This window comes from Protopterus annectens, chromosome 3.part0 (genome assembly GCF_019279795.1).
Source record: "Protopterus annectens isolate FY-2018-M chromosome 3.part0, PAN1.0, whole genome shotgun sequence".
Lineage (NCBI taxonomy): Eukaryota > Metazoa > Chordata > Ceratodontiformes > Protopteridae > Protopterus > Protopterus annectens.
This window is the reverse complement of record NC_056731.1, coordinates 1,165,764,230-1,165,791,218: the sequence shown is the minus strand read 5'-3', so window position 1 is coordinate 1,165,791,218 and position 26,989 is coordinate 1,165,764,230. Positions and strand designations below refer to the sequence as shown.

The 26,989-nt window shown below is 40.3% G+C and overlaps 1 protein-coding gene across 1 annotated transcript in view; it reads left to right on the top strand.

Moving 5' to 3' along the window:
- Positions 1-26,989, top strand: part of NBN (nibrin) — a 1,386,396-nt gene that overhangs the window by 243,380 nt on the left and 1,116,027 nt on the right. Inside the window, exon 4 of the mRNA XM_044065389.1 lies at positions 21,611-21,770. Within this exon, the coding sequence (XP_043921324.1) occupies positions 21,611-21,770 (160 nt within the window). The remainder of the gene's footprint in view (positions 1-21,610; positions 21,771-26,989) is intronic.

Sequence of the window (26,989 nt, the reverse complement as noted above, 5' to 3'; positions counted from 1 at the left end):
GAACCTATCAGCCCTAAGGCCTGTACAAGCCTAGCCGTAACGATTCCCTGGCTATTGCTTCCCACAAATATTTACTTTCCTAGACCCCTGTCTAGCAGGGTACTGATGTGATGCCTGAGGTGAATTTCCTATCTCCCATCCAATCATCAAGGTTCCCATCCAATCAAGGTTCCTCTTGAAGAGGGCAATTGAGGCGCTCTACCTGACATGTATGGGCAGCCTATTCCAGAGTATGGGGAGTCTCTGGGTCAGGAACCTATCCCTCCAGCATGTTCTATTCATCGTGATGACAAGGTTAAGATCCGAGGAGCGTGTGGCTCAGAGGGATTAGGATTTCTTTGTGTAGCATGTCCAACAACTCTGGCTTTGACATGGCCTTGTATGTTAGGCAGAGATCGCCTCTGAGTAGGTGATATGCGACAGAGTATAGCTGGAATTTCTTTAGATGGTCAGCATAAGGCATCTGCTTTAGGCCTGTGATACTTTTTGTGAGGTATTTCTGTGGCCTTTCTAGTTGTTGCAGATGTCTTGTGAGGTACATATCAAATGGGGCATTGTATTCTGTAATGGGTCTAATGAGGGATGAGTACAGAGGGACAATGACCTCCATTTTCTGGATGAAAAGCCCTTAGTGATGAGGTGTGCCACGTGGAAGGATTTTCTAACTGTTGTGGCTATGTGGTTATCAAAGGTGAGACCACTGTCCACCTGTGTCCCTACGTCTCTTTTCACAGTTTCGGTGTTTAATGTACTGCCACCTATATGGTAGTTCACAGGTACATGGTTTTTCCCAAAGGGGATATATACATTTTTTGGCATTTAGCTTGAGCCCATGGCTCTGGCACCAGGCATCTGTTTCGGTACGGCCCTTTTGTAGTATATCCACATAATTTGGGTGTTCAATAATGGCTCCCAGCTTGCAGTCATCTGCGAACTTTGTAGGCCAGATTCCCTTAGTTTTGGCCTGTATTTCAGAGAAGTAGATGCCAAACAGGAGTGGTCCCAGGACAGAATCCTGCTGTCACCACTTGTCTGGAGCTGGATTTAGAGTTGGCTTCTTTTACAGTGTGTGTTCTGTCAGTAAGCCAGTTTGTAACCCGTCGAGTGACGTAGGGATTATTGCCCAGTTTAGTAAGTTTATCTATGATTCCAGAGTGGGAGATGGTGTCAAAAGCCTTGGCGAGGTCCAACTAGGCTGTGTGAACCACCTTATCCTCGTCCACTGCTCTGGAGACTGATTTGAAGAATTCGATCAGGTTCAGGAGGGAAGATCGGCCATTCACGAACCCAAACTGGGTGGGGTCCAAAGTTTGAAGGTTGCCAATGTCTTTGTTTATAAGTTCCATGATAATACGTTCCATGGCCTTGCAGATCAGGCTCGTCAGACTGATGGGATGGTAGTTCCTAGGATCCAAAGTGGATCCCCCCTTGTGGAGTGGGATGACTGTAACGGTGCGCCACTCTGTGGGCACGAAGGCTGAGGTGAGGCTATGATTAAACATGATACATAGGTGAGGTGCCACTTCATTTTGTAGTTCATGCAGTACACAGCCCGGGATGTCGTCTGGTCCCATGGATGCTGTATTCTTGGCTTTGGAGAATGCGTTTTTACCTGACTGGCCATGATTACCGGAATTTGGCATTCCTTCGGTATTGAGATGGGCCCTTTATGGGGTGAGAGGGAGGTGAAGTTGGCACTGAATCTGTCTGCCAGGATATTAGCAATAGTAAGTTTATCTCTGATTCCAGAATGGGGGATAGTGTTGAAAGCCGTGGCGAGGTCCAAGTAGGCTGTGTGAACCACCTTACCCTCGTCCACAGCTCTGGAGACTGATTCGAAGAAGTCGATGAAGTTCAGGAGGCAAGATCGGCCCTTCACAAATCCAAACTGGATGGGGTCCAGTGTTTGAAGGTTGCCAATGTCTTTGTGTATAAGTTCAGTGATAATATATTCCATGGCCTTGCAGATCAGGATCGTCAAACTGATGGGGGTGGTAGTTCCCGGGATCCAAAGTGGATCCCCCCCTTGTGGAGTGGGATGACTGTATCTGTGCACCACTCTGTGGGCACGAAGGCTGAGGTGAGGTTATGATTAAACATGACACATAGGTGAGGTGACGGTTCATTTTGTAGTTCATGCAATATACAGCCTGGGATGTCGTCTGGTCTCATGGATGCTGTATTCTTGGCTTTGGAGAGTGCGGTTTTTACCTGAGTTGCTGTGATTACTGGAATTTGGCATTCAGTATTGAGATGGGCCCTTTAGGGGGTGAGAGGGGGTGAAGTTGGCACTGAATCTATCTGCCAGGATATTGGCAATGTCCTTGGGATCAGTATATCTAGTGATATTCTGCTGTAGCTCAGAGCAGATCTGAGTATTGCCATTTAGATTCTTGATATGGCTATAGTATGCCTTGTGGTTGTCTTTGGAATCTTTGGCAATTTTGTTTTCATAGCTAGCTTTGGAAGATTTTATGAGGGATCTCAGCTTCTTACTGAGGTAGGTGAGGGAGTTTTTTGAATCCTGGGTTCTTCCTCTTTTCTGCAACAGTTTCTTCCTTCTGTTGTACAGCTTGTTTATGACAGGGGACCACCTGATTGGCTTCCTTTTTTTTTAGAGAACAGCATCTTGATTCTGTTTGGGGTGGCTCAGTCCATGCACGAGTGAATGTGCTCGTACAGCACCTTACTGTAGGATTCAGCAGTTGAACTTCCAGTTCCCATCTGCATGGGTGTCATGAAGTTTGTTAACTTCTGACTTGAGAAGCATGAAGTTGGCTTTGGAAAAGTTTTTTACGGAGGTTTCCTTGAAGGGGGGGGGGGGTGGGGGTGGGATGTGGATGTCAAGGGTGATTAGCTTATGGTCTGATCTGACCAACGAGGGGGGTGACAACTGGTGTGGAGCATTGATCTCCCATGTTGGTAATGACCAGGTCTAGAATATTGGTACCCCTGGTGGGGCTATGCATTAGTTGCTCTAGGGCGTTGGAATTTATGAATTCCAAGAACCGTTGAGCAAAGGTTGTTGGTACAGTAGTATTTTTCCCAGTTAATGGCAGGGTAGTTGAAATCACCCAGTATTAGGGTGTTTGGTTGTATCTTAATATTTTCCAATATGTTTAGAAAGGTGTAGTGAGAATCTTGGGGCATGGTGGGGGATCTGTAGTAAGCTACAATTTGTATTGCAGTCTTACCTAGAGTTAGTTGCACCTGGAGAATTTCAGATGCATTATGTTGGGCAGCCAGCCTGGAGGTGTGAATATCCTTGGTGAATATGAACACTCCTCCACCTTTTAGTGTTTCGGTCCTGGTTTGGTGGCCGAAAAGTGTGGTATGAGTTGTAGCCTGGTATTGCAGGGGTGCTCTCTGGAGCTTTGAACCAGGTCTCAGTTACTGCCCAGATATTGATGTTCTCCATTTTTAGGAGAGCCTCGAGAGAGTGCATCTTGAGGTTTAGACTTTTAGCATTACCTTCAGATTTTGCTTGCTTGTTCCCGTTACAGTGGTAGTTTTGTCCTTTGAACCGTGCCTAAAAAAGGCAGTATAGGGGTGGCAAGAGCCTTAGCCAGTAGCCTGAATTCCAAGGGCGACAGGTGCAGACCATCTTTTGCAAAGCATCGTGGTTTGTCGATCATGTCGTCCCAGACAGATACTGGGTCCCCTTTGAATGACACCAGAAGCTTAGCCAGTTATTGAAGTCAATCATTTTGTCCTTATACTGTGAACACAAACAAAACAACAGTAAACTGAATAAATAAAATAAGAAAGAGCAATAGGGCTCACAGACAGAAACCAGAAACCTTTTATTTAGCGCTTTCATCAGCTGTCAGCATTGACTTCTTCAGAATACAAAAAAAGCACACTGAGCCACTTAAGTATGCACTTTTGTCACATAACTTACACTAATTAAATAATTAATTAATTATAAAAGGTGTATGTTCATATTATTTAAAAAAAAACGAAATTGATGATAAATTCCCTATAATACTAGCAGCAGGAAAAACATCATTTTCTATACATAACATTCAAAGCAGCTTTTGGAACAGAGAGAGCTGTGTTTTGCAAACTGGGATAATAAAACATATAAAAACCTGTACAAAGCTAATAATCAAATTCTCAGAAATAAATAACCTCTTAATTCTTTCACAATCTATTAGCTTAAAATGTCCTTAATAAAATTATATTTTTATTTACATATGAAATTCAGCTTCTAACTTGAGATAACTAGAAATGGAAACCGTTTCCTTAAGCCCAGGGGGGTATGTTGCATTGCACTTAAAACTGCATTATTAATTTTCGATACTCTAAAAAAAAATGTCAGAAGGACCCCCCCCCCCCCAAGTTGTTTCCTATCTGTTCAAGGGCACTGAATTTAAACTGATGACCAGGGTGTTCTTTTATGATGTTTTTTCCTGCTGCTAGTATTATAGGGAATTTATCATCAATTTCAGTTTTTTAAATAATATGAACATACACCTTTTTTAATTAATTAATTGTTTAATTAGTGTAAGTCATGTGACAAAAGTGCATATTTAACAAGTGGCTCCGTGTGCTTTTTTGTATTCTGAAGAAGTCAATGCTGACAGCTGACGGAAGCGCTAAATAAAAAGTTTCTGCGTTATGTGGGCAGATCCTGGCACCTGACAGGCGACTAACTGTAATTTTCTCCTTCTTCAGCCTGGTGAGTGGGACATCAGTGTGCCTAACTGTAGATTCACCTAAGACTAAAGTGTTGGGTACGTTGCCTTGCCTTAGGGGCTGCTGTTGGATGGCACACTGGTGTTGTGAGCTATGTGACGCTTTGGTTGTGTTTGGGGGTGGTGTTTGTTTGCGTTTCAGCTAAGGAGGTCCTTGTTGCTTGGGCAAGTTAATGTTAAGAGCCTCCGCATATGTTGTTTTGTGTTGCTATGTGTGGGTTTTGGTGGTGTAGGTTTTGAAGGACTGTGTGTTGTTTGAGGTGTTGTGTGGGTGTTAACCTTCTCTTGACTGTCTAGCACAATCTTGGCTGGAGAGAGCTTTGCTTCCATTTTGGCTATGTAAGTGCATCTCTCGCAAGTCGTAGTGTTTGGTGGTAGGAGGAGAGGGTTGGCTTTGTACATGAGGCAATTGCTGCATTGCTGCAGTATGCCCAGATTCAACAGGTGGACAGGAGAAATCACTGGAAGCTGACCCTTGGACATGCCTGGTTAGGTGCTTTCTTTGTGTAGTACAAGAGCTGTTTTCCCTTACTTTTTGGCAAGGTACTTGCAGTTGTAGGCTGTCTAGTGCCTACGACTATTTTCTCCTTATTACCAAGGAGAAGTGAGTGCTTGTAACAAATGAAAGCTTCCTAGTGCCTGTTAGTGAGTTTTAGAGCAAGTGCTAGTCATAGGTATACAGATTTTAGTTCTACTGCTGATAAACTAGCTAGTTCTAAGGGAAAATTCAAAGATCTGACTTTCTGGCAACGGGAATAGTTTAACCCAAGTCCCGCGGTGCACAACTGCTCACAAACGTGCGTATTTATGACAGTCAGTTTGTTTAGGTAAGCCTCATGGGCTGCATATGACATGAAGGGAGTTTAGTAGCTGGCTGTGATGTGGTACAGAATATTATTTATCACAAGAAGGATATGGAGTTCAAGGACATTGCCCCGCCTTAGGAGTCTGGAGTTGAATTTGCTTCTTTAGCAAACGAACACTCCCCCCTCCAATAACACTGATATTTTTGGCATTGGGTCTGGAGGAAAGGTAGTTGTCGAATCCCTGCACTATGGGTGTTCTGTCACTGTTTACCTGTGGTTGGAAGAAAAAGCTGTGGCCAATAAACATGGAAAAAGGTGCAGGCCAGCCTCATCAATGCAGCTAGGGAGGTGTGTGTGTGTGTGTGTGTATATATATGTGTGTGTGTGTGTGTGTGTATATATATATACATATATATATATATATATATATATATATCTATACACACACACGTGTGTGTATGTATTTATGGATCTACTTTGACCCATCAAAATTATTCTTTACTGAATTTTAGATAACCAAGTCCACTTTAGCGAAAGTGCGTTTACACAAAAATGCACTTTCGTGAATAACAGAAACAGAAGAACCGAAAACTGTAGACCACAAAGGAAAGAAAGAAATCCACTAGTCACGAAACCAAATTCAGCAGTTTATTTGTAAGCGCTTTCATGCACCTTCAATACGTGCACTTCTTCAGACAAATAAATCAAAAACATGGCTTGCTTAAATACAAAAAATATAATCATCAATTCTCTTATTAAATAATTAATTATATAATTAGCCTACCCAAACTTTTGTTAAAAAGACAACACCTAAAATATCGTCTAAAATTCATACAAATGGTTATATCCTACAAATATGTGTGTATATAGAAATATACAAATACACATATAAATAATTTTAAAATGCTTAAATTCATCTCATTTCAAGTTACAAAAAAATTATTATTTAAAGAAACCAAAAATAAATCAAAAATAAATATATATCCAGGATAAATATCATGTGCTGAATATTATTCAGTAAACTTGATAGCCACCTTACCTGATAAAATTATCTTTCTAGAGCTTTTAATCTGAGTATGCATTTTATAGAACACATGTCATTAATACCAGGGAAAGCATATGCATTTGTACGTAGTTGCCACAACAATTCTTGTTCCTCTAATTTGAGGTGCCATGGTCCACCTCTTGGATTCTTAGGAACACTTTGGACTACTACAAACTGAAAACTATGTGTATTATGCTCGTTGATATGTCTTGCTAATGCATTAACCTGAATATTTTTGGAAATTGCATAGACATGTTCATATATACGTTGTTTGAGTTATCGCTCTGTTTTCCCTAAATAAAACACTGGACACAATTTACATTTTGCTAAGTATACTATGCCTTGACTTTCACAATTATATTTGTCCTGCACAGAATACTCTTATCCATTAATAAAAAATGAAGGCCCTGTTAAAATATATTTACAGTATTTACATCTCCCACATTTAAACATGCCTTTAATGTTCTTAGACTTTTGGTGTGGTATCTCAAATAATCTCTTAATATTGGGACCATTTCTATAAGCTGTCAATGGTCTATTCCCAAGAATTCTATTCAAAATTGAATCTTGTGTAATAAGACCCCAATTCGAATTCAGTATTGCTCTAATCTCATGTGAAATGTCATTAAATTGTGGGTTAAATACCTATTAGTTTTATTTTTGTTCACATTTATTACCGACTCGTCGTCGTAAATACTTAATATTGAATCATCATTACCTTCATATGCCATGGCTCTATTATTAGTAAAAATAGGACCCAAAAGTTTTTTTGACTTTCGTGAATAACACTACACCAAAGAGTTGTTATAGATCGTGGTTTAGTGAGGATAAGGGAATATTCCCTTTTCAGAACTGAAGTGCGATCTCATAGTTTTATATAGATATATATATATATATATATATATATATATATATATATAAATGTAAAGTAGCAGGGGGGTAGGGGGGCTTGCCCTCCTGCATCAATGCGTTTGTTGTATTTTTTTTGTGCGTGTGTGTGTTCTGTTGTGGTTCAGTGTAATGTTATTTGCCAAAGTGCATTTTCATGTAAATGTACTTTTGCTAAAGTGCACTCGGTTATCTAAAATTCGATAAGGCGTAATTTTGATGGGTCGAAGTAGACCAATTTCATATATATATATATATATATATATATATATATATATATACTCAAGCAAAAATGGCATGTAACACTAGTTTTACATCTTTAGAGCACCAACATGTCCTCCTTCATATGATCCAAGGAGGGGTGCTTCAAGTCTTTCACTCATATGAACATAATGACCAGCTCATATGTGTATGTAGGCTGAAGAATTTGAGGGATCTAGTCACATTATGAATTTTGGCACTTACTCCTCTGTCTGTCTTTGCTCAATCTGGTGAGTGGTTCATCTGTGCATCTGATTTTGGAGTCACCTATGGCTATGATGTTGCCAGATGTGCTGGCTCAGCTTGTCAGTTGAGTGACCCCTTTTTGTAAATGTGTTTTCAGTAGTATTTGTATGTCTTTTCCTGTCAGTGTGGCACTGAGTGTCCTGTATACCAAAACTTTACCTAGGAGGCCTTTGTGTTTTGTGCTGATTTACTTTTTTTTTTAATATGTCTGTCTAAGCAGGCTTATTTGTTTGTTTAGAACATGGTGGGTATCAGAACTGACAACATTCAGAGTACAGTCAAAAAAATTAGAAGAGTATGACCTCCAGGGTTAGGAGGTAATATGCATCTCTCACATATAGAAACATCCAGTGGAAGAAGCAAGTAATTAGTGACCATGGGGTAGTTAGTGCCTTGTCTCTAGGTGCCTAATCCTATCAGGCTGACAGCAGATGAGAGGTAAACTGAGACTTCATGATATGTAGTGACTGCTGAACGTCTTCAGGTAATGCTACCAGAATAATTACCTACAAAACAGCCTTTGTTGTTCTGTCTTCAAACAAATAAGCAGCTGCCATCTTGAATTTTAATGGAAAAAACTTATTCATTTCAGGCCAGAGCTTATAACAATGTAAATATGATTTTTATACAGAAATGCATGCTTTTTGCCTAAAGTCACCATGGTGTTGTTTTAATATTTGATGGCCTTTTTATTTGTTACTTTGAAGGCAACTAAACGCTACACTTTTTTATTTCACTTGACAACTTTACAGATGTAAATGTTGCAGTTTGTCAGTTTTAAAAGTTCATTTTCGCCAGAATTTGTTTTATGCTGCAAATGAAAATATGTCTTCTGTGTGTTGTATATTTTCAGGGCACTAGAATGTTTAGCTTTATAGTATACATCACTTGACCTACTATTTAGTAAAAGCATACAGAAGGATCTTGTTTGTGAGAATTTGTGTCAGAGCAAGTGAAATAGGCATGTTTTGTTTTAACATTTTAATGTCAGAAAAATCTCTCTTTATGAGAAGAGATCATGATTTTTGCTTCTGAATTCATAAAATCACACTATATTATAGTATGAAGTAATGCATATAGAAAATTATGCACAGTGAATGGGGGAAGCAGTTAGTGTGCCCATTGTAAGTTCAGTATTAAAAATCTAGCCAGCTGTATCTATTAAAACAAACGCTATAGATGCCACGTCCACCACTGTTCTGATTGGAGAAGTAAAAAACACAGCTATCAGAAGGGAAATGTTCCTCCAAATGGCATAAAGACAACACTGAAACTCCCAGAGTGTTTAAAAATTTTGTTGAACCTTCCCTCGAGTCGTCAGGATTCCATAGGTTTTCTCATGTTAATTGTAGGACACTTTATTTATGTATTTATTTATTCCAGTTTTTTGATCAGGGAGGTCCACTGGGCTCGAGAGCCCATTTTCAGTGAAGGCCCTGGGAGAAAAGCTCCACAATACAAAGTTACATTACATAGAGAATTACAAGAAAAATATTTGCATTGCAATCAACCGGTAGTATAACAATCAACCGGTAGTATAACAATCAGCAGATAGTATAACAATCAACAAGCTGTTTAAACTGTGAGCTTTGGCCAGCTAAGACCTGCATACAATCAACTGAACGCATAAATGGAGTTAAGTAAATTTTTATCTGCACTTTTATCAAATAATACACGACTTAAAGTAATTTGTTTGTGTTGCATTGAGCAATATCTAGCTGGAAGTTGTGACCGTTTTTTCAGTAGGTCCCCACCCACCCTCCCTGTTTTTGTCTTGGTGTTAATCTTGGTGGCTTTGAAACTGCCCGCCCCTCTTGTAAATTTGTACTTGGATACTCCTCCTGGGCCCATCTCATTTGCTCACTCAAAAAAAAAAAAATTTATCTGCTTTTACTGTATTTGTGTTTCTTCCTACTTTATTTTGCTTTTGCGTCATCTTAAAAGTACTCAATTGTATTTATTACTGCTTGGTGTAACTCATTCTAAGCCTTTTAGTTTAAGCACTTGGGCTTCAGACCAGTTGTTTTACATTAGGAAGGTTTGTGGCCTGCACTGTGGTGGCAGGACAGGTAGCTTACATCCTTCTAAGTTGGGAACTGCTGATTGAGGGCTCAGTGTCTGTTATTCTAAAAGTGTATTAATTCTGGTTTAAGCACTTGGACTTCCAGTTATTTTACATTAAGAGGGTTCGTGGTCTGCACTCTTGTGGGAGGAGAGGCTGGACTCTGCCCTTCTGAGCTGGGAATTTCTGGTTAAAGGCTTATAGTGCCTGCATATTTGAACTGCTTCTTACTGAAATTGGTACACCTTGTTTGCTGTAGCATAGACTAGATCCAGGCCTGCTGAATCTAGCTTTGTTTGTATGCTTGTTGTTTGTTTGCTTGTTTCCCTGAAACGCTAATTCCACCTAAAACGCGGCTTTTCAGCGCTTCTGTGGATCCCTAGTGATATCTGCATTACTTACTGTACTTATTTCCTTGTTTCACTTGAAAGAAAGTTACTGTTTGTCGTTTTTGCATTTAAGTTACCTGTAACAGATTGCATTTAAGTTTCCTGGCACTTGCTCACTAAAGCAATTATATAAGTCAGCACTAAAAAATTAAAAGCACTACACCCTCACAAACTCCCCTTGAGTACCTTGTTCCCCATTGGCCCTCTTTTCAATTATAAAGGAATTCCCAATACTATTCTAGCATGTCCAAAGGTCAGTTGTCAATCTCCTCTCCGGTCCAGCTGGTGAATCTGGGGATCTTGAGGCAATGTTAAAACTGCCTCATGTACACAGACAACCCTCTCCTTCTTCCAACAAATTCCAACACATGTGAGAGATGCAACCATATAGCCAAACTGGAGGCTAAGCTCTCTCAACTCAGTACTGGCGTAACCAGTCAGGAGGAGAAGGAAACCACACTCACTACAATTCCAGTCTCACACAGACGTACCACGACAGCAAACCAAAAACATAAACACACAAAAACATACTCTGAGGCTCTAAATAAAAATCTGCCTAAGCAGCAGAGACCTCCAAAGCAGACACCCAAGCAACAGCTACCCCAAAACAAAACACGTGCAACACATAGCTCACAAAGCCAGTGTGCCGAACAGTCACAGCCCTTAAAGCTAAACAACACACCTGATACACTTGTAATAGGTGACTCTATCGTCAGGCACACTGACGTCCCGCTCACCAGGCTGAACAAGGAGAAGGTCACGGTGAGCTGCCTGTCGGGCGCTAGGATCCGCCACATAACACAAGCACTCAGGTCACTCCAAGGCAAGTACAAATATGACTCAGTCATTGTCCATGCTGGTGTGAATGACCTGAGACGTACCTCCCTGGACTACATGAAGAGTCATAGAGGACCACTCTGAGCATGTAGCCCAGGCTGGTTATCACGCTGACCTTGAGTAGCATCTTACCCTCACCAACAGTGATGTCACAATATGTAGACAAGATGATCAATTTCAACAAATGGCTTAAGTATTGGTGTCATTCAAAGGGGATCCAATGCCTGTCAGCCTGGGATGACATGCTCGACAAGCCACGATGCTTCGCTAGGGACGGCTTGCACCTATCACCCGTGGGCTTTCGGATATTGGCAAAGGCTCTTGCTACCCCCATAGTGTCTTTTTTAGGCAAGGCTTAAAAGACAAACCCACCTCCATAGATATCACAAAGGATAAGAAACTAAGAGTAGTGCTACTCAACGCCAGAAGTCTAAACCTCAAGATGCACGCACTCGAAACTCTCCTGAGCATGGAGAACATCGATATCTGTGCAGTAACAGAAACCTGGTTCAAGGCTCCCGAGAGCACCCCAGCACTACCAGGTTATACCTCATACCATGCTTTTCGGCCCCAAAACTTGGACCGAACCACAAAAGGAGGGGGAGTATCAATATTCGTCAAAGATACCCACACCTCCAGGTTGGTGGCACAGCACGAAGCATCAGAGACTATCCATGTGCAACTAACAGTGGGTAAAACTGCCTTCCAGTTTATAGCTTGCTACAGACCACCCTCCCAAACCCAGGAACCCCACTCGTCCTTCCTGAGAACACTGGAAAATATGAAGGTCTCTCTAAACACCATTATATTGGGCGACTTCAACTACCCAAACATAGACTGGGAGCATTACTCTAGCTCCAACACCCTAGCCCAAAGGTTCCTAGAATTTATAAACTCAAATGCTATGGAACAACTTGTTACCACTCCCACAAGAGGGGAAAACATATTGGACCTGATCATCACCAACATGGGGACTCTATGCTCCAGACCAGAAGTGTATCCCTCACTGGTAAGATCAGACTATAAACTAATCTCACTGGATATTCACATCCCGACTCCACCCCCTGCCCAGAAAACCACAGTGAAAAACTTCTCTAAAGCAAATTTCACACTCCTCAAAACCGAGGTGGAATCCTTCAAAGACCCTGGGCCTGTGGAAAATACGGCCCAGACCGCAGAATCCTTTATAAACGCATTCTATGAACACCTTCAGGAATGCATGGATCATGCAATCCCAAATAAAACCAAGACCCAATCCTCCAAAGGCAGGCGTCCTGTCTGGTGGACCCCAGCCATAAACAAACTATACAATAGAAGGAGGAAGCTACTACATGATAGAGCAAAATCCCAAAAAGGGAAGGCATCTCTGATCAGTATTAGCAAAAAACTACAGGCACTCATAAAATCGTCTAAGGCCAACTTCGAGAGAAAAATTGCACAGGACACTAAGGATAATCACAAGGCTTTCTTTAGTTATGTTAGAAACCTGGGTGGGAATTCCCAGATATGCTCAGAATTAGTCCAAAATGACAAATAATACACCGAACCCACAGACATTGCCAACATCCTAGCTGACAGGTTCAGCGCAAACTTCTCCCCCCCTCCCCACCAAAAGGGCAAATATCTATCCCAGCAGAGTGCTGCCCCCCCTGACATCTCAGATGCTCAGGTAAGAGCCGCCCTCTCCAAAGCAAAAAACACAGCATCAATGGGACCAGACGGTGTCCCGGGCTGCGTCCTACATGAACTCCAAGAAGAGCTAAACCCAAACATAAAACTACTGTTCAGTCTCAGCCTTACTACAGGTTATGTACCCAAAGAGTGGCATACAGCAACAGTGGTCCCTCTCCACAAAGTTGGTGCCTCAACGGATCCTGGAAACTATCGCCCCATAAGCCTGACTAGCTTGGTCTGCAAAGCTGTGGAAAGGATCATCATGGACCTCATAAATAAAGATATTGGGGACCTACAGACACTGGATCCTACCCAGTTCGGCTTTGTTAAGGGCAGATCCTGCCTCTTAAACCTGGTCGATTTTTTTGAAACAGTCACCAAGGCCATTGACGAGGGGAAGGTGGTCCACACAGCCTACCTGGACCTCGCAAAAGCCTTCGATATAAAACCCCACTCGGGCATTATAGATAAGCTCACCAGCTTAAATATAAACCCCTATGCCACTAGATGGGTTGCAAACTGGCTCAAGGACAGAACCCACATGGTTAGAATTGCTGGAGCCATGTCAGACTCCAAACCAGTTACAAGTGGCATCCCACAAGGCACAGTCCTGGGACCTCTCTTGTTCAGTATATATTTCTCGGAGGTACAGGCCAACATGGAAGGACTGTGGCTGACCAAGTTCGCAGATGACTGCAAACTAGGCGCCATAATCGACTCTCCAGCCGACACAAGCATCCTCCAAAAGGGCCTCATAGAAACAGACAACTGGTGCCAGAGCCATGGCCTTAAGCTAAATGCCAAAAAGTGTATAGTCATCCCCTTTGGCAAAAACAAAGTGGCCACAAATTACCACATAGGTGGTAATCCATTAAATCTGGAAGAAGTAATTAGGGACCTGGGGACCCAAGTTGATAGCAATCTCTCATTTGACAACCACGTGGCCAAAGTGGTTAGAAAAACATTTTATATAGCCCACCTAATCATGGAGGGATTCACATCTAGATCAGGGGAGGTCATCGTGCCTCTTTACTCATCCCTCATCAGGCCCATAATTGAGTACAATGCCCCTTTTGGGATGTACCTTACCAGACACCTGCAGCAACTGGAAAGACCCCAAAAGTACCTCACCAAGAGGATCAAAGGGCTCAAACAGATGCCATGTGCTGCCTGGTTAAAGAAACTCCAGCTCTACTCAGTGGCATACCACCTGCTCAGAGGCGATCTGTGCCTGACGTATAAAGCCATGTCCAACCCGGAATTAATGGACATGCTGCACCTCAGAAAATCCAAATCCCATCGAGCTACGCACTCAGAGACTTGAACCTCAGCACTGAAATAAATAGGACATGCTGGAGGGACAGATTCATAACCCAGAGGCTCCCTTCACTCTGGAATAAAATCCCAGTCCAAGTTAGGCAGAGTCCCTCATTGACCCTCTTCAAGAGGAATCTTGATGAGTGGATGGGGGATCGTAGGTTTACCCCTGGTATCACTTCTGTGTGACTGTTAGACAGAGGCACAGTATACTAACCTCGAAAAAGGGCATAGCAAAATTAATTTAAAATGGGTGGCGAAAGCCAAACACATTCTGGCTAGGCTTATAAATGCCCTAGGGGAGATAGCCTAGTATGAACCTATGAACAGGTAGTATTACAGTCAAAACAGGTATCATTCAGTAAAGACAGCAAAACTATTAAACATTTTTCAAGAGAAAGGCAGGCATACAGCATAATGGCTGGATGTTACTGTTTAGTTACATTTATAATCTAAGTATATGAGAGAAATTAGGAAGGTATGAAGGTTAGCCAGTAGAGAAGGAGGAGCAAAGCTTGGGAGGTATGAGTTGAAGAGTGCAGTTACATTTCTTGTGAAGAAACGGGTAAGAATGAAGTTGTGTTTTGAAGGTGTGTGGATTGTCACAGGTCCTCAGAGTAGAGGGTAGGGCATTCCATTTTTTGGCTAGGGAAAAGGAGAGTAGAAGCTGACCAGCTGGGCTCTTGGGTTTTTGGACGATTATAAGGTTTGCCATTCGTAGAGCCATTAAAGGGGATGGAAAAAAAATCAGACTGCATTTACCATAATATACCGGACAAGCATCAGCCTGTATGCATTCCAGCCTTGCACAGTGTATTAGGAAGATGAATAAAAGGCATAGCTCAACCAACAATTCTGAAGAAAAATGACATTGTTTAAAAAAATAAGCAAATTCCCTTTTTTAAAATAAATGTCATTGTGTAATAGTAATCGTCCACTTGTCTGTGAGTAATGCTGGCTATACCCATGGCAGCTTATTTGTTTAATGAGTCTGGCTTTGCCCTCATGAACTAGCCATGAGTAAACACAGAATTACCTGTAAAGTGTCATGAATTATTGCTAAATTTTATATTTTAGATATATACTGAGTTTATTCAGCTGAAAAATGTCAAATATGCATGCCAGTTGTGAATGGTAGACAACTGGGCACCCAGATGGATGTATAGGACTGCTAGAGGTAGGTAAATCTCTTTCTGAAGCAGGTTGAAATATTCTAGCAAATTTCTCAGAAAAGTATGTTATGACCAAGCTAAAAAATGCTCTAGGCAATTCCATTTTTGAAGTCGTGACCCTCTGACACTTGAGTGCAGTTGCAAATGGACATCATTTCAGAACTGAGATCTTTTTATGTATGCTTTTTTCCTCTGTTTACTACATCCAAGATTAGTGCATTTGCTGTTAAGAAAAAACATTTCTTAAATTCTTCGCTCAATATTGAGGGATCTTAAATATACTGGGAAGAAGCTGTATTAAGCTAAAGCAAATAATTATTTTTTCCAATAGAAAACCATGTTTATTGAAAATCTTGCAACATGTAAAATATTTAGCATGCATGGAATATAAAAATGTAGTTAAAACTGAGTAAATGACTTTCATTGAAACTTTAGTAGATCTGTTAAAGGCTGATATGAAATCTTAAATATAAATAAATGTTAGTGCTTTAAGCTAAGATAAAAGCAGTGCCTTATTTATATACTAGCTTGTTGGATTTTACTCTCTCACAGATGACTGGAAACAGGAAAAGCATGATCCAAACTTTAAACCATTGAAGAAATACAGAACTTGGGACTTGACTGCAATGGCCTTTCTTAGATTTTTATTTTTGCTTTGTTTATGAAGTCTGCAGAAAGAATTGCATTCCATGGCATTAGCTGATGCTGTAATTTATTTGCACTTGAAACTGCAACTGCTGTCTGAACTTAAAAGTCAAAGAAAATTAAGTATAACTTTAGTTGCCGGTATTAATAGGTCCAGACAAGCTGTTAAGAGTTCTTGTATATATTATTTGTTAAAGCATTTTATTTGGTATTTTTGCATAATTTTATAGTTGCTTATATATTTAATTTTACATACATCATTTAATTTTGTCTATTTCAAGTAAATAGTTTTATTCATTTTATTTTCAAAAACATATGGTTGTTTATTCATGAGCTTATTTGGTGTGTGTGCTTACTTTGAGGGAACTTACAGAGAAAGCAGGCATCTTTCTTGACTTCAGCCATGTTTCCAGGTGACCTGCTTGGTGTGGGTTCTATTACCATACCACATAGATTGATTGCTGCCATTGCAGCACAAGCATAAGGGGATTGCTGCACTCCTGTGTGCGCTGTCCTTTGGATGAGACATTAAACCGAAGCCCCATTTGCTTGAGTTAGTGGTTGCTCAGATGGATGTAAAAGATCCTACGGCACCTATCGAAAAGAGTAGGGGTACTTTATTCAATACAACGTAAAAACTTTATTTGCATATTTATAAAGTATACAGAACATGCCCTTTGTTACATCATCCCATAGCTGACCCCAAGGGTGGTGGGGTAAGTTCTCCAAATTGTCTGAGTGATGGTCAGTGTTCTTTACTCCAGATTTTGAAGAGTTGATTACCATTGTTAACAGTTTGCAACTAACAGCTTTCAGGTTAAACACTTCTCCATGTAGACTGGTTTTTGGCTAGCCACAGTGTACTGAGTCCAAAGATTTATAGGATCTTGGTATTATCTTTAAGGGAAGGGATATTTCCTTCAGCCTTGAAGGAGACCTTGGTTATCGCAACCCTCAAGAAACCATGTCTTGATCCAAACAATCCCAGTAATTACCACTCACGTTTTAATCTTCCATTCCTAGGTATGATTGAGAAATTCTATCTCTGTGCTAGTGGACTCCTTGATCCTTTTCAGTCCTGCTTTTCTACTCGCCATAACACTGAAACTACACTAATTAGTGCAGTAGACAGTCTCCTTATGGAAGAGACCACTATACAGTGGTGCTCCTAACAGGCTTCTTGCACTCTTATTGTGGAATTATGGTTGCAGTTCTTGACTGGTGATCTTACTTGTCAAACTGTACACCTAGTGTTTGTTCTGGACTTGATCTTCATCTTGCCATCTTGATTGCAGGATTTTACAAGGTTCTATTTTGTGGCCTCTGTTATTCACTGTATATATACTTCCATTAGGAGATCTACTGATGGAAAGGGATTTGGCTTACATTCATACCTCTCAACTGTACAAATTTTTGCAGAATGTCCAGATTTTTGCCTCATATTTTTGGTCTATCCCTCATAAAATTTGTGGTTTTCTGGCAAATCATTAAAGATTGAAGGCACTAAATAATGGCAGACATTTGAGTTTAAGACTTTATGTCCTTCAGAAAATGCATAATGCAAAACCTGCTGTTCTAGCAACTTTCTAAGTTTATAAGAGCAATATTTAAATTCTGTCCCTATTTTTGTCCCTTTGTCCCTCCCCATTCTTTCTGGTTTTGTCCAGATCGCTTTCACTGAGAGGTTGAGAGGTATGCTTACCTTAGATAAGCGGATGACACCCTGATCTTCCCTCGTTCTATCAAGATGACAAGGCTTGTATTAATTCTCTGACTAGTGATCTCAAGGCCTTGCATATATGGCTCATTTTAAATCCTTTAAACTTGAACTCAGTAAAGAGTGATGCCATTTGCAGGTTCGCCCAGTTCTGAGAGATTTTTCTGCTCCTCCATTACCAAAGCATATATTTTATGGAGGAGATAAGCTTGAGTTGACTCAAAAAATGCAGAACCTGGGGACTATTGACTCACAGCTGGCAATTTTGGGACCAGGTGTCAGCTGCAGTGAAGTGTTCCTGTTTTCATCAGAGGAATATATCCAGGATTTAACACCTAATAGCTCAGAACGATCTCACAGTTGTTGCTCATACAGTGTTCTCTTTCAGATTGTATTACTGTAAAGCCCTGTAGCTGGGAACTGCCTAACAGCTGGATAGTCTACAAATGATGTTGAACTCTGCAACAAGGCTATTGACTGGTACTCCACATTGCTATCATATTATGTCAGTCCTCCAGCATCTCCACTGGCTTCCAGTCTGCGATTCTGATGTTAGTTTATTGTCCATTCATGCCTTTGGTCCCGCTACCTGAGAGAGATAATTGACCTGCACTGCCCTGTGTGGGTTTTGCATTCGTCCTCTTGAGGGACTGCTTGGGATTCCATGGGAGAACCTGTAAACCTCTGGATTTTGTTTGTTCTCTTATCAGACTTCTTATCTTGGAATTCACTACCTCAGTGGCTTTAGCAGTGCCCCACACTTGCTGGTTTTGGCAGGCATTAAACGTTTATCTGTTTGAAATGGCATGTGGTAATTATGAAGGATGTCATTGTTTTATAATTTGCAAAGATTTTAACTTGCAATAGTGCTTTGGTCTTAAAGCACCTTAATGAAGGTGACCTTCTACACCATTGTGTATATCACACAGATCATCACACTTACCACAGTATCACTATTTTGCAACATTTGCAAAAGTGTGTATGACATTTTAGTGAAGAAAATTTTTTTTTATGTATTCATTCTGCACTGTTCCATTGGACCTTGTAACAACTTGACCAGTTCCTGTACCTATTTTCCATGGAACCTACGGTTACCTTACCTGTGCCTAAGAGGCTAGACATAAAACTCTACATGTTTACAACTGTCTTGAAGTAAAACTGCAAAGTATTAAACTTTGTGTATTGTGAGTTGAAAGTGAAATGTAGGACTTCAGGATCTGAATGGCAGCCTTAAATGAATTATAGGTTCCTAGGTCAGTACTAGGCTAGCTGCCCTTGTAGGCCATGTTAAACCTAATCAGTTTTCCTTTTTGTGCTCAAAATAACCTATCCCATTTGGTTACGTATTGGCATTACCCATCCCACGGTTGATAATTAGGGTTCCTATCAGCATTTCGTATGTTGAAAACGCCAAATTTAATTTCATCGAACTGAAATGTTCGAAATCTCAGAAGATCAAACCGACGGAACATAGATTTCTTTCCCAGGGAAAGAAATCGGTGGGCCATCATCGGAGTTTACTGTTTCCCCCACTGTGGTGAGGTCTTGGAGTTGGTATATTTAAGTAGGGGGGTATGGGGGGCACAGCCCCCCATGTTGGGGGGTGTGGGTGGAAAAAAACCCCACTTCTGTCAGTGTTTAAAGTATTTAATTTTTTTTTTTTTTTTTTTTTTTTGCACAGAACACCGATTTCTTTTCCTGGGAAAGAAATCTATGTTCCATCAGTTCGCTCTTTTGAGATTTCGAACATTTCAGTTCAATTAAATTGCATTTGGCGTTTTCAGCATTTGATATGCTGATATAGACCCGATAATTATATAGTATCCCTAATGAGAATAACTGGGATCATACCATAAATAATTTGAGGGGACCCTTGCTTGGGATAAAGCATTTAGGAGCAGTCTGGGGGCAAATTTTCTGTTTTCTATCCATAGATCTAATTTGCACTGGAATATGGACAGGGATGAACTTTGTTTTATGTGGTGGGGAGTCTGCTCCATAGCAACAGTATCCTCTCTGAACCATTCTGATGTTGCTGAAGAGGTTTAGATCCCTAGACTGAGTATTTTTGATGCCATTTGTCTTGCTTATATACAGTAAATTCATCACTAATGTGTCAAAGGATGCCTTGTATGCTAGACACATGTCACCTCTTAGCTTGTAGGATACCAAGTGTAGTGACAGGGCTTTTAGTCTGTCCATGCAGGACGTGTTTAGCCTTGTATCCTTTTATTATGTTATCTCTGTGGGCATTCCAGTTGTGTGTGTCTGGCCAGATACATGGCAAAGGGGAACTATATTCAATGATTGGCCTAAAGAAGGCTGAGTAAAGGGGGGACAGTGACATCCCTAGATCTAGACACAGTCTCTTTGTTTATAAGCTGCGCAATATAAAAACATTTTCTTACAACAGTGGATACATGCTGGGCAAAAGTTAGGTTACTGTCCACATAAGTTCCCAAATCCTAAACAACTGGGTCTACTTTTAGGAGAGGTATTACCAGTGTGGTAGTTCCCAGGAGTTGATGACTTCCCAAAGGATACAGAAATGCATTTTTCTGGCATTTAGTTTCGGTCCATGATTTTGGCACCAGTTATTTATTTGGGAAAAACCTTCATGCAGACTGGCCAAGTCATTTGGAGATTTGGTGACTGCTTTTAGCTTGCAGTCATCTGAAAACTTAGTCAGCCAGAGCTCATTGGTATTGGATTTTACTTCAGAAAGGTATATGTCAAACAGGAGAGATCCCAGCACAGAATCCTAGGGGATTCCACTGGTGACTGGTCTATTTGTGGAAGTAACTTCCCTTATTTTGATTACCTGTGTCCTATATGTGAGCCAGTTGGCAATTCAGCAGGTGAGGTTTATTCCTAATAAGCTTAACTCTTCTAGTATGCCCGAGTGGGGAATTGTCAGTTTTTGCCAGGTCGAGCTGTGTGTACCATTTTGACTTCCTTCATTGCATTGGTGGCCCTTTCAAAAAACTCCCGTAGGCTGAGTAACCATGACCTACCCATGACAAATCCTAACTGAGATGGATGTAGTGTTTGGAGGTTCCCTGTGTCCTGATTAGTTTCCTGGTAAGTCTTTCTGTGGCAGCATATGAGACTGGTTTAGACTTGTGAGTCTGTTATTGCCTGGGTGTGTGGACGGTCTCTAGCTGTTCTGCATTCACTTAGTACAAAACCTGTATGGAGGCTGAGACTGAACAGTGTTGTTAGGGTTGTGGCTAAGTCGTGGTTCGTGCATTTTAAAATGAATCCAGGGATATTGTCAGGACTTATCGATGCAGTATTTTTAACTTTTAGTAGCACTTTTAGGACTTGGGCTTTTGGGATAACTGGAGGATCAGTTGAAATTCATGTTTCTTATAACATGAACATGCCTGTCTTGTGACTAAAATTTTGTTTTCATACATTTTCTGTCTGTAATGCCATTTCTACTCTTTCGTTATAACAGTTGGTATTAAAATAAAAGCCATTAAAGTTCTAAACTTGTGTTTCAAGCCTGTCCGTCATGTATATGTACTGCTGGCTTTATGAATGAACATAACTTTTGGTTTAAATGTACCACTACTCTGAGCATCCTTAACCAATTATTTTTTTAGCTTGCTACTACCTTATGACTTAAGATTGAGTTACTAATTTAGATGCTGAAATGCTGATAGGAGTTTAAGTAGTATTCTTGCTGCATGCTGTCATAAAGCTTTTTGCTGTTCCCATTTTTAAGACCACAAGTATTGTTTACTGCAATTGCTTCTCTTAGAGGGTCTGCAGCTTTTCATACAGGAGTTTTGCTTTGATATATGTTTGTTCAGGCATATTTTTGTACATCTTATTTTGTAATTCTTAAGGGTGGAGTATGAGCCACTAGTTCTTTGCTCATCTTGTTTGGATGGACCTGGGAAGACTGCCTTGAGTCAGACAGTTCAACAGCTTGGTGGCCATATAGTTAACAACTGGACTGATAGTTGCACGCACCTGGTTATGACAACACTGAAAGTCGCAATAAAGGTGAGTTAGCAGGTATATATTTCGATAACTGCAAATACTTGTTGGCTGCTGTTATATGTTTATGCTCATTTCTAATGTAGCTTGTGCTTGCGGAACATTTGAAGAATAGAAGTGTGCGAATTATAAATGCGTATGCCTATGAACATCAGAGTTTTTTTTCTTCAGCAGATGTATGTGTAGCAGCCCAGGGCATTACAGATGTGGTCATATAGTATATACATTAAAACTAAATGACATCTCCTACAAGTGGCTAGAATTTGTCTGGCAGTTTGGCACCAAGGTTCAAGACTGTAGATAGTCCTGTACCATGTAGCAGTGTCAGGTTTGATTTCTAAATCCTCCATATGCATTCTGTGTGACATTGAGCCAGTCAGTTACTACCAGGCACTGCTGCTGGGCTAAGTTTAAAATTGGTCCATGTGGATCAGTCCTGTACTCCTTGGCTAACTGACCTCTCATTTTACTTATTTTTCACTTGTGTCTCATTTTACTTATTTTTCACTTGTGAGAAGTTTTAGGAAACCAAATGCTGATGGTAAGTACTGTCATATCATACAGAATATTACAGGGTCCACATATAGTACATTGACATATAGTCTGTGGAATACATTTATTGCTTGCAGCTAAATGCTGTAATTCTTAGAAATAACAGGTCATAATCTGTAGTTTAATGCAGGGCAAAGTAATTCTGTTTACTTTGGCTGTTAGGAAGTGGTAATGAAACGTAAATTGTTTGATAGTTGTCAATTATAAAAATCCATGCTTTAAGAGGTTTGAATGTATGAATTACTTAAGCACTTTTTTTTTTAATTTGGAAGCATACATTTCCATATTCCTTTTTTTAGATGCTTGTCTTTGTCCTTGAATGTATGAATTTGGAAATTTGAAATTTGGATGAGTTTATTACCATTCTGTGTACTTCTTCATTTTCTCCACTTCTTTGTATCTTACTTTGATGACCTCTGCCTTTACACCTTAGATGCATCATTTCACATCCCTTGCATGAACACTGTAAATGTTCACTGTTGAGAAATACAGACTCTGAGCCCAGTTAGAGACATTTGAGAGTTTGCAACATGAAGGACTAGGACCAGGAACACTTCTATTAAACTACACATTTAGAGACTTAAACAATTCTAGATTCCCAGTACTTCTTAATTTTTTATTATTTATTTTATTTATTGGACATTTGTTGATTGGGTTAGTGCAACTGGGCAGATGCCCATTTTCAGTGGAGACCCGAGGAGAAAAGCTCTGAACAATAATTACAGGTAATATGTAAACAGTACATTGGGTGTAATGGTGGTAATAAACAGTTTAACAGTAATTACTAACAGTTTCATCTTGAAACATAGTCACAGTGGAAGTATAAACAGATAGTATAACAATAATAACAATACAGTTTCATTCAGCAACTAGACAATAGTACAGTTTATTGAAGTTATGAAGCAGTAGGTAGGTTAAGGAGTAAAAAAAAGATAGTTTTAGTGTAATCAGTTTTAGAGTACAATGGAGGATAACAGACAGAGTATTAGAAAGAGAGGGTGGTTAGGACAAGGGAGAGGTAGATTTTTGGGTCAGTGCAAGAGCAGGTCCAGGAATTTAATAGATAGTCTTTAAGTTTTTTTTAAACAGTTTAAGTTAGATATTGTTTTTAAAAACAGAGGCAGTTTGTTCCATGCATTGTCTGCCGAGTAGTTATAGAGAAGTTTGCCAATGGTTTTATTGGGTTTGTAGATCTATAGGAGGAGGAGTTCTGTGCTGCGGAGTGTACAGTTAGGATTATAGGGGATGAGTGTTAAGAGAGAGCAGGGCATGAGTGGGATTGGTTTAAGATGGAGTGAGTCAGATGTAGTTGTGGCAGAAGGAGTTGATGGTGTAGTTCTAGCCACTGTAGGTAGGGTAGAATAGTGGCAAATCTAGCCATTTTGTTTTCTGTGTGTTCAATTTTAGTCAAGCGATTTGTTTAAAGGTTTGAAAGGTCTGGGGCAGCATATAGTATGGTAGGTAGTAGGTAGGCTTGTGCTAGTGTAAATTTAGATTCATTTGTAAGGATTTTTTGTTTCTATAAAGTAGGCCTAATCTTTTTGATACAATTTTGAATGTGAAGATCAAATTTAAGTTGATCATCTATAATGACCCCTAATAGTTTAGTATGGGGTTCAACCTTGATAGGTATGTTAAGGGAAAAGACAGTGAAGGTGGATTTGAGGGGATGGATAGATGTAGGAAGGAAAAGGAGGAGTTTAGTTTTATTTGGGTTGAGAAGTAGTTGGTTGAATGTTAGCCATTTTTGACTGCGAGAATCCTGGGTAAGAGAGAGTAGATGGGGGAGATTATCAGAGGTGGATGTTATCGTAGAGCATCAGCATATTGTACTAAAGAGGAATGAGGACAGGAGAGAGGTTATTAGTGAAAATGTTAGAGTAGGGGTCCAAGGATGGAGCCTTGGGGAACCCCGGTTAGGACTGTGAGGAAAGGAGAAGCTGCAGAGAGGCATCTTACAGACTAAAGTTGGTTGGAGAGGTAGCTAGAGAACCGGGCAATAGCAGAGTTGGAGAGATTAAGGCTAGATAGTTTAGACAGAAGTAGATTGTGGGAGACAGTGTCAAAGGCCTTACAGAGGTCAAGGAATAGACATGAGACTAATTTATTTTTGTCTCAAGATGTAGTGATGGTCTGTGTAAAGATGTTCTGTAGATGTGCTGTAGTTAGGGTGAAGGCGTATTGTGTAGGGGTGAGGAGATTTTCCTTTAGCAGATGAGCAAGGATCTGTTTGTGGATGCATTTTTCAAGAATCTTTGCTGGGGAGATAGAATAGCAATAGGCCTGAAATTAGAGGGATCAGCGAGGGCTTCCACCTTTCTGGAGGGAATAACATAGAATTTCTTCCAGGTATCAGGAACTATGTTTTCTTGAATTGATTTATTGATTAATATGGAGATGGGATATGCAATATCTTTTGCTGCTAGTTTAAGGAAATGAGGTGGCAAATTATTAGCAGAAGGTGAACAAGTTTTTGAGTTTGCTGAGAAGTGATCTGATGTAAATAGTGGAGACAGGCTTAAGCAAGGAGGAGGATGTGTGGGAGGAGGTTGGATAGAGGGGTAGATGCTTGTCTTTTTTTTTGTTAATTTCTGAATGGAATCAGTTAAGGAATTTAAAAGTGTTGCAGTGTCCAAGGCAAAGCTATTAGGGCAAGAATTTAGTTTAGAGGGCTTACCTTGGTGTAACAGCTTTTTGACAGTATTCCAGAATATTATGGGGTTAGAGTGGGGGTTTTCTTGTGGCTTGAGAGAAAAGTTTTTTTGGTTGACTTGTTTGTAGGTAGATTACATAGTTCTCTATAGCACTGAAAATTGGAGGGTCTTTTTTTTTTTGCCAGTTTTTCCAAACGTTCTCTTGTTTGTGCATGAGGGAGCGAGTGTTTGAGTTATCCATGGAGCAAAGTTAGATTTAATTCTAATTTTCCTATTGGGGGCCAGGGAGTTTAGAGTGTTAAGAAAAATGCTATTAAATTTTAGAACAACTTCTTCTAGGGAGAGATTGTGGAGAAAGGACCAGTTAATAGAGGAGAGTGTATGATTAAAGGTGTCTGGTTGAAGTTAGTAAGTTTGTGACAGTCTTTATACTGTTGGATTTGAGCAATTGGGGGAGTATCTATGGATAGAGGTAGGGAGGTGGTCACTTAGGGAATCATGAAATGTGGAAGGTTGTGGTACAGTGGGGGTGGGAGGTAAGGATCCCATCTAGTGTAGTGCCAGTATTAGAAAGTTTTTTAAGGTGAGTGGGGGTAGTATTCAGTTGTGAGAAGCCATAAAGGTTAATGCCGTCATTTTGAGAGACAGGATAGAGCATTCCAATCAGTTTTGACATTGCCAAGTATAATAGTTTCATAGGAGATAGTTTGTGAAATCCATGAGAGATAGTGCTTGAGGATAGGAATGTTTTTACCTGGGGGTATATAGATGGTGGTAATGGCAAACTTTTTGTGATTGTTCAGTTTGCAGTTTGCTATGAGGACTTTTGCTGGGTGGAAATTTGGTGGAGAGAAAGGTAGAGGGTAGATTGTGAGTTGGTCTGAATACAAAACAGCTAAACCTCCCCCTTTTCTGAGTCTGTCCTGGTGAATAATATTGTAGCTAGGGGGTAGGATTACACTGTCAGGTATATGGGGTTTTAACCAGGTTTCAGAGATGATGAGGATGTTGGGGGTGTGGAGAAAAATCCAGGAGTGAAGGTTATTGACGTTGTTTAGAATACTTTGAATGCTGAGAGAAAGTAAAGTTAAGTTTCTGGTAAATATGAAGTTGTAAGTCTGAGAGGAGTGGAGTGGAGAGGATGGACGGTATGTGGTGGGTAGGGGGAGAGGAGCTGGAGGTAGGTCCAGGATTGGGGATGTGTATCTCTTGAGAGTAGTATGTTTAGTATAGGGAGTTTTGAACTTGGACAGATTAGGCTAAAAATAAATTATTTGGCCTGATTTTGGAAGATAGTGAGAGCAGAAGGAATTTTTTTTTATTTTATGAAGGTTGGTGACATTGTTATAGAATAGAGTTGGAGCAATATGGAATGTATGAGAAGTTGAGAAGTGAGTATGTGGGTAGCAAAGTGTAGGGACAAGGTTTATGTATGTTAGGGTACAATGATATGAGGTAGAGATAGAGAGAAAAAGAAGTAGAGCTGTAGTTAGGAGAAGGTGTATCATTTTGTAAGAGAGAAAAAGGAAGAAGGTGAATTGGTTTGGAAGGCAGTGCAGGTAGAGTAGGATGGTAGAATTTTATAATAGGACGCAGAATTGAAATTAGTAGTGTAGAGTGTAGGAAGTAGGGTAAAACCAGTCTGTAAGATGTGGTTCTTTTGACAACAGGAAGGTAGAACGAATAAGAGGGTTTTGGAGCAAATGGAGAGTGGCAGGAGGAATGGTTAGGATAGCTAGAGTACAAATTTAGAGCATTCAGGAGTGGGTGGGAATGGGGGTAGGGTAGGGGAGAGAAGTGAGCCTGAGCGTAGCGAGGACGAATGGAGTGGGGCAACACCAAGCAGGGATCAGTTCAGACAAAAAAACAATCAGTGAGTGAAGAGTTCACGTAGGAGCAGAAATATGTGAAAATAGGGAAAAGCATTACTGAACCAGGGAGTTTTCAATGCATTTGGGAGTTAGACTTATGTTTTTTGAATGGAAGGAGCTCTGTTATGAAAGTGAGAGATATATAGCA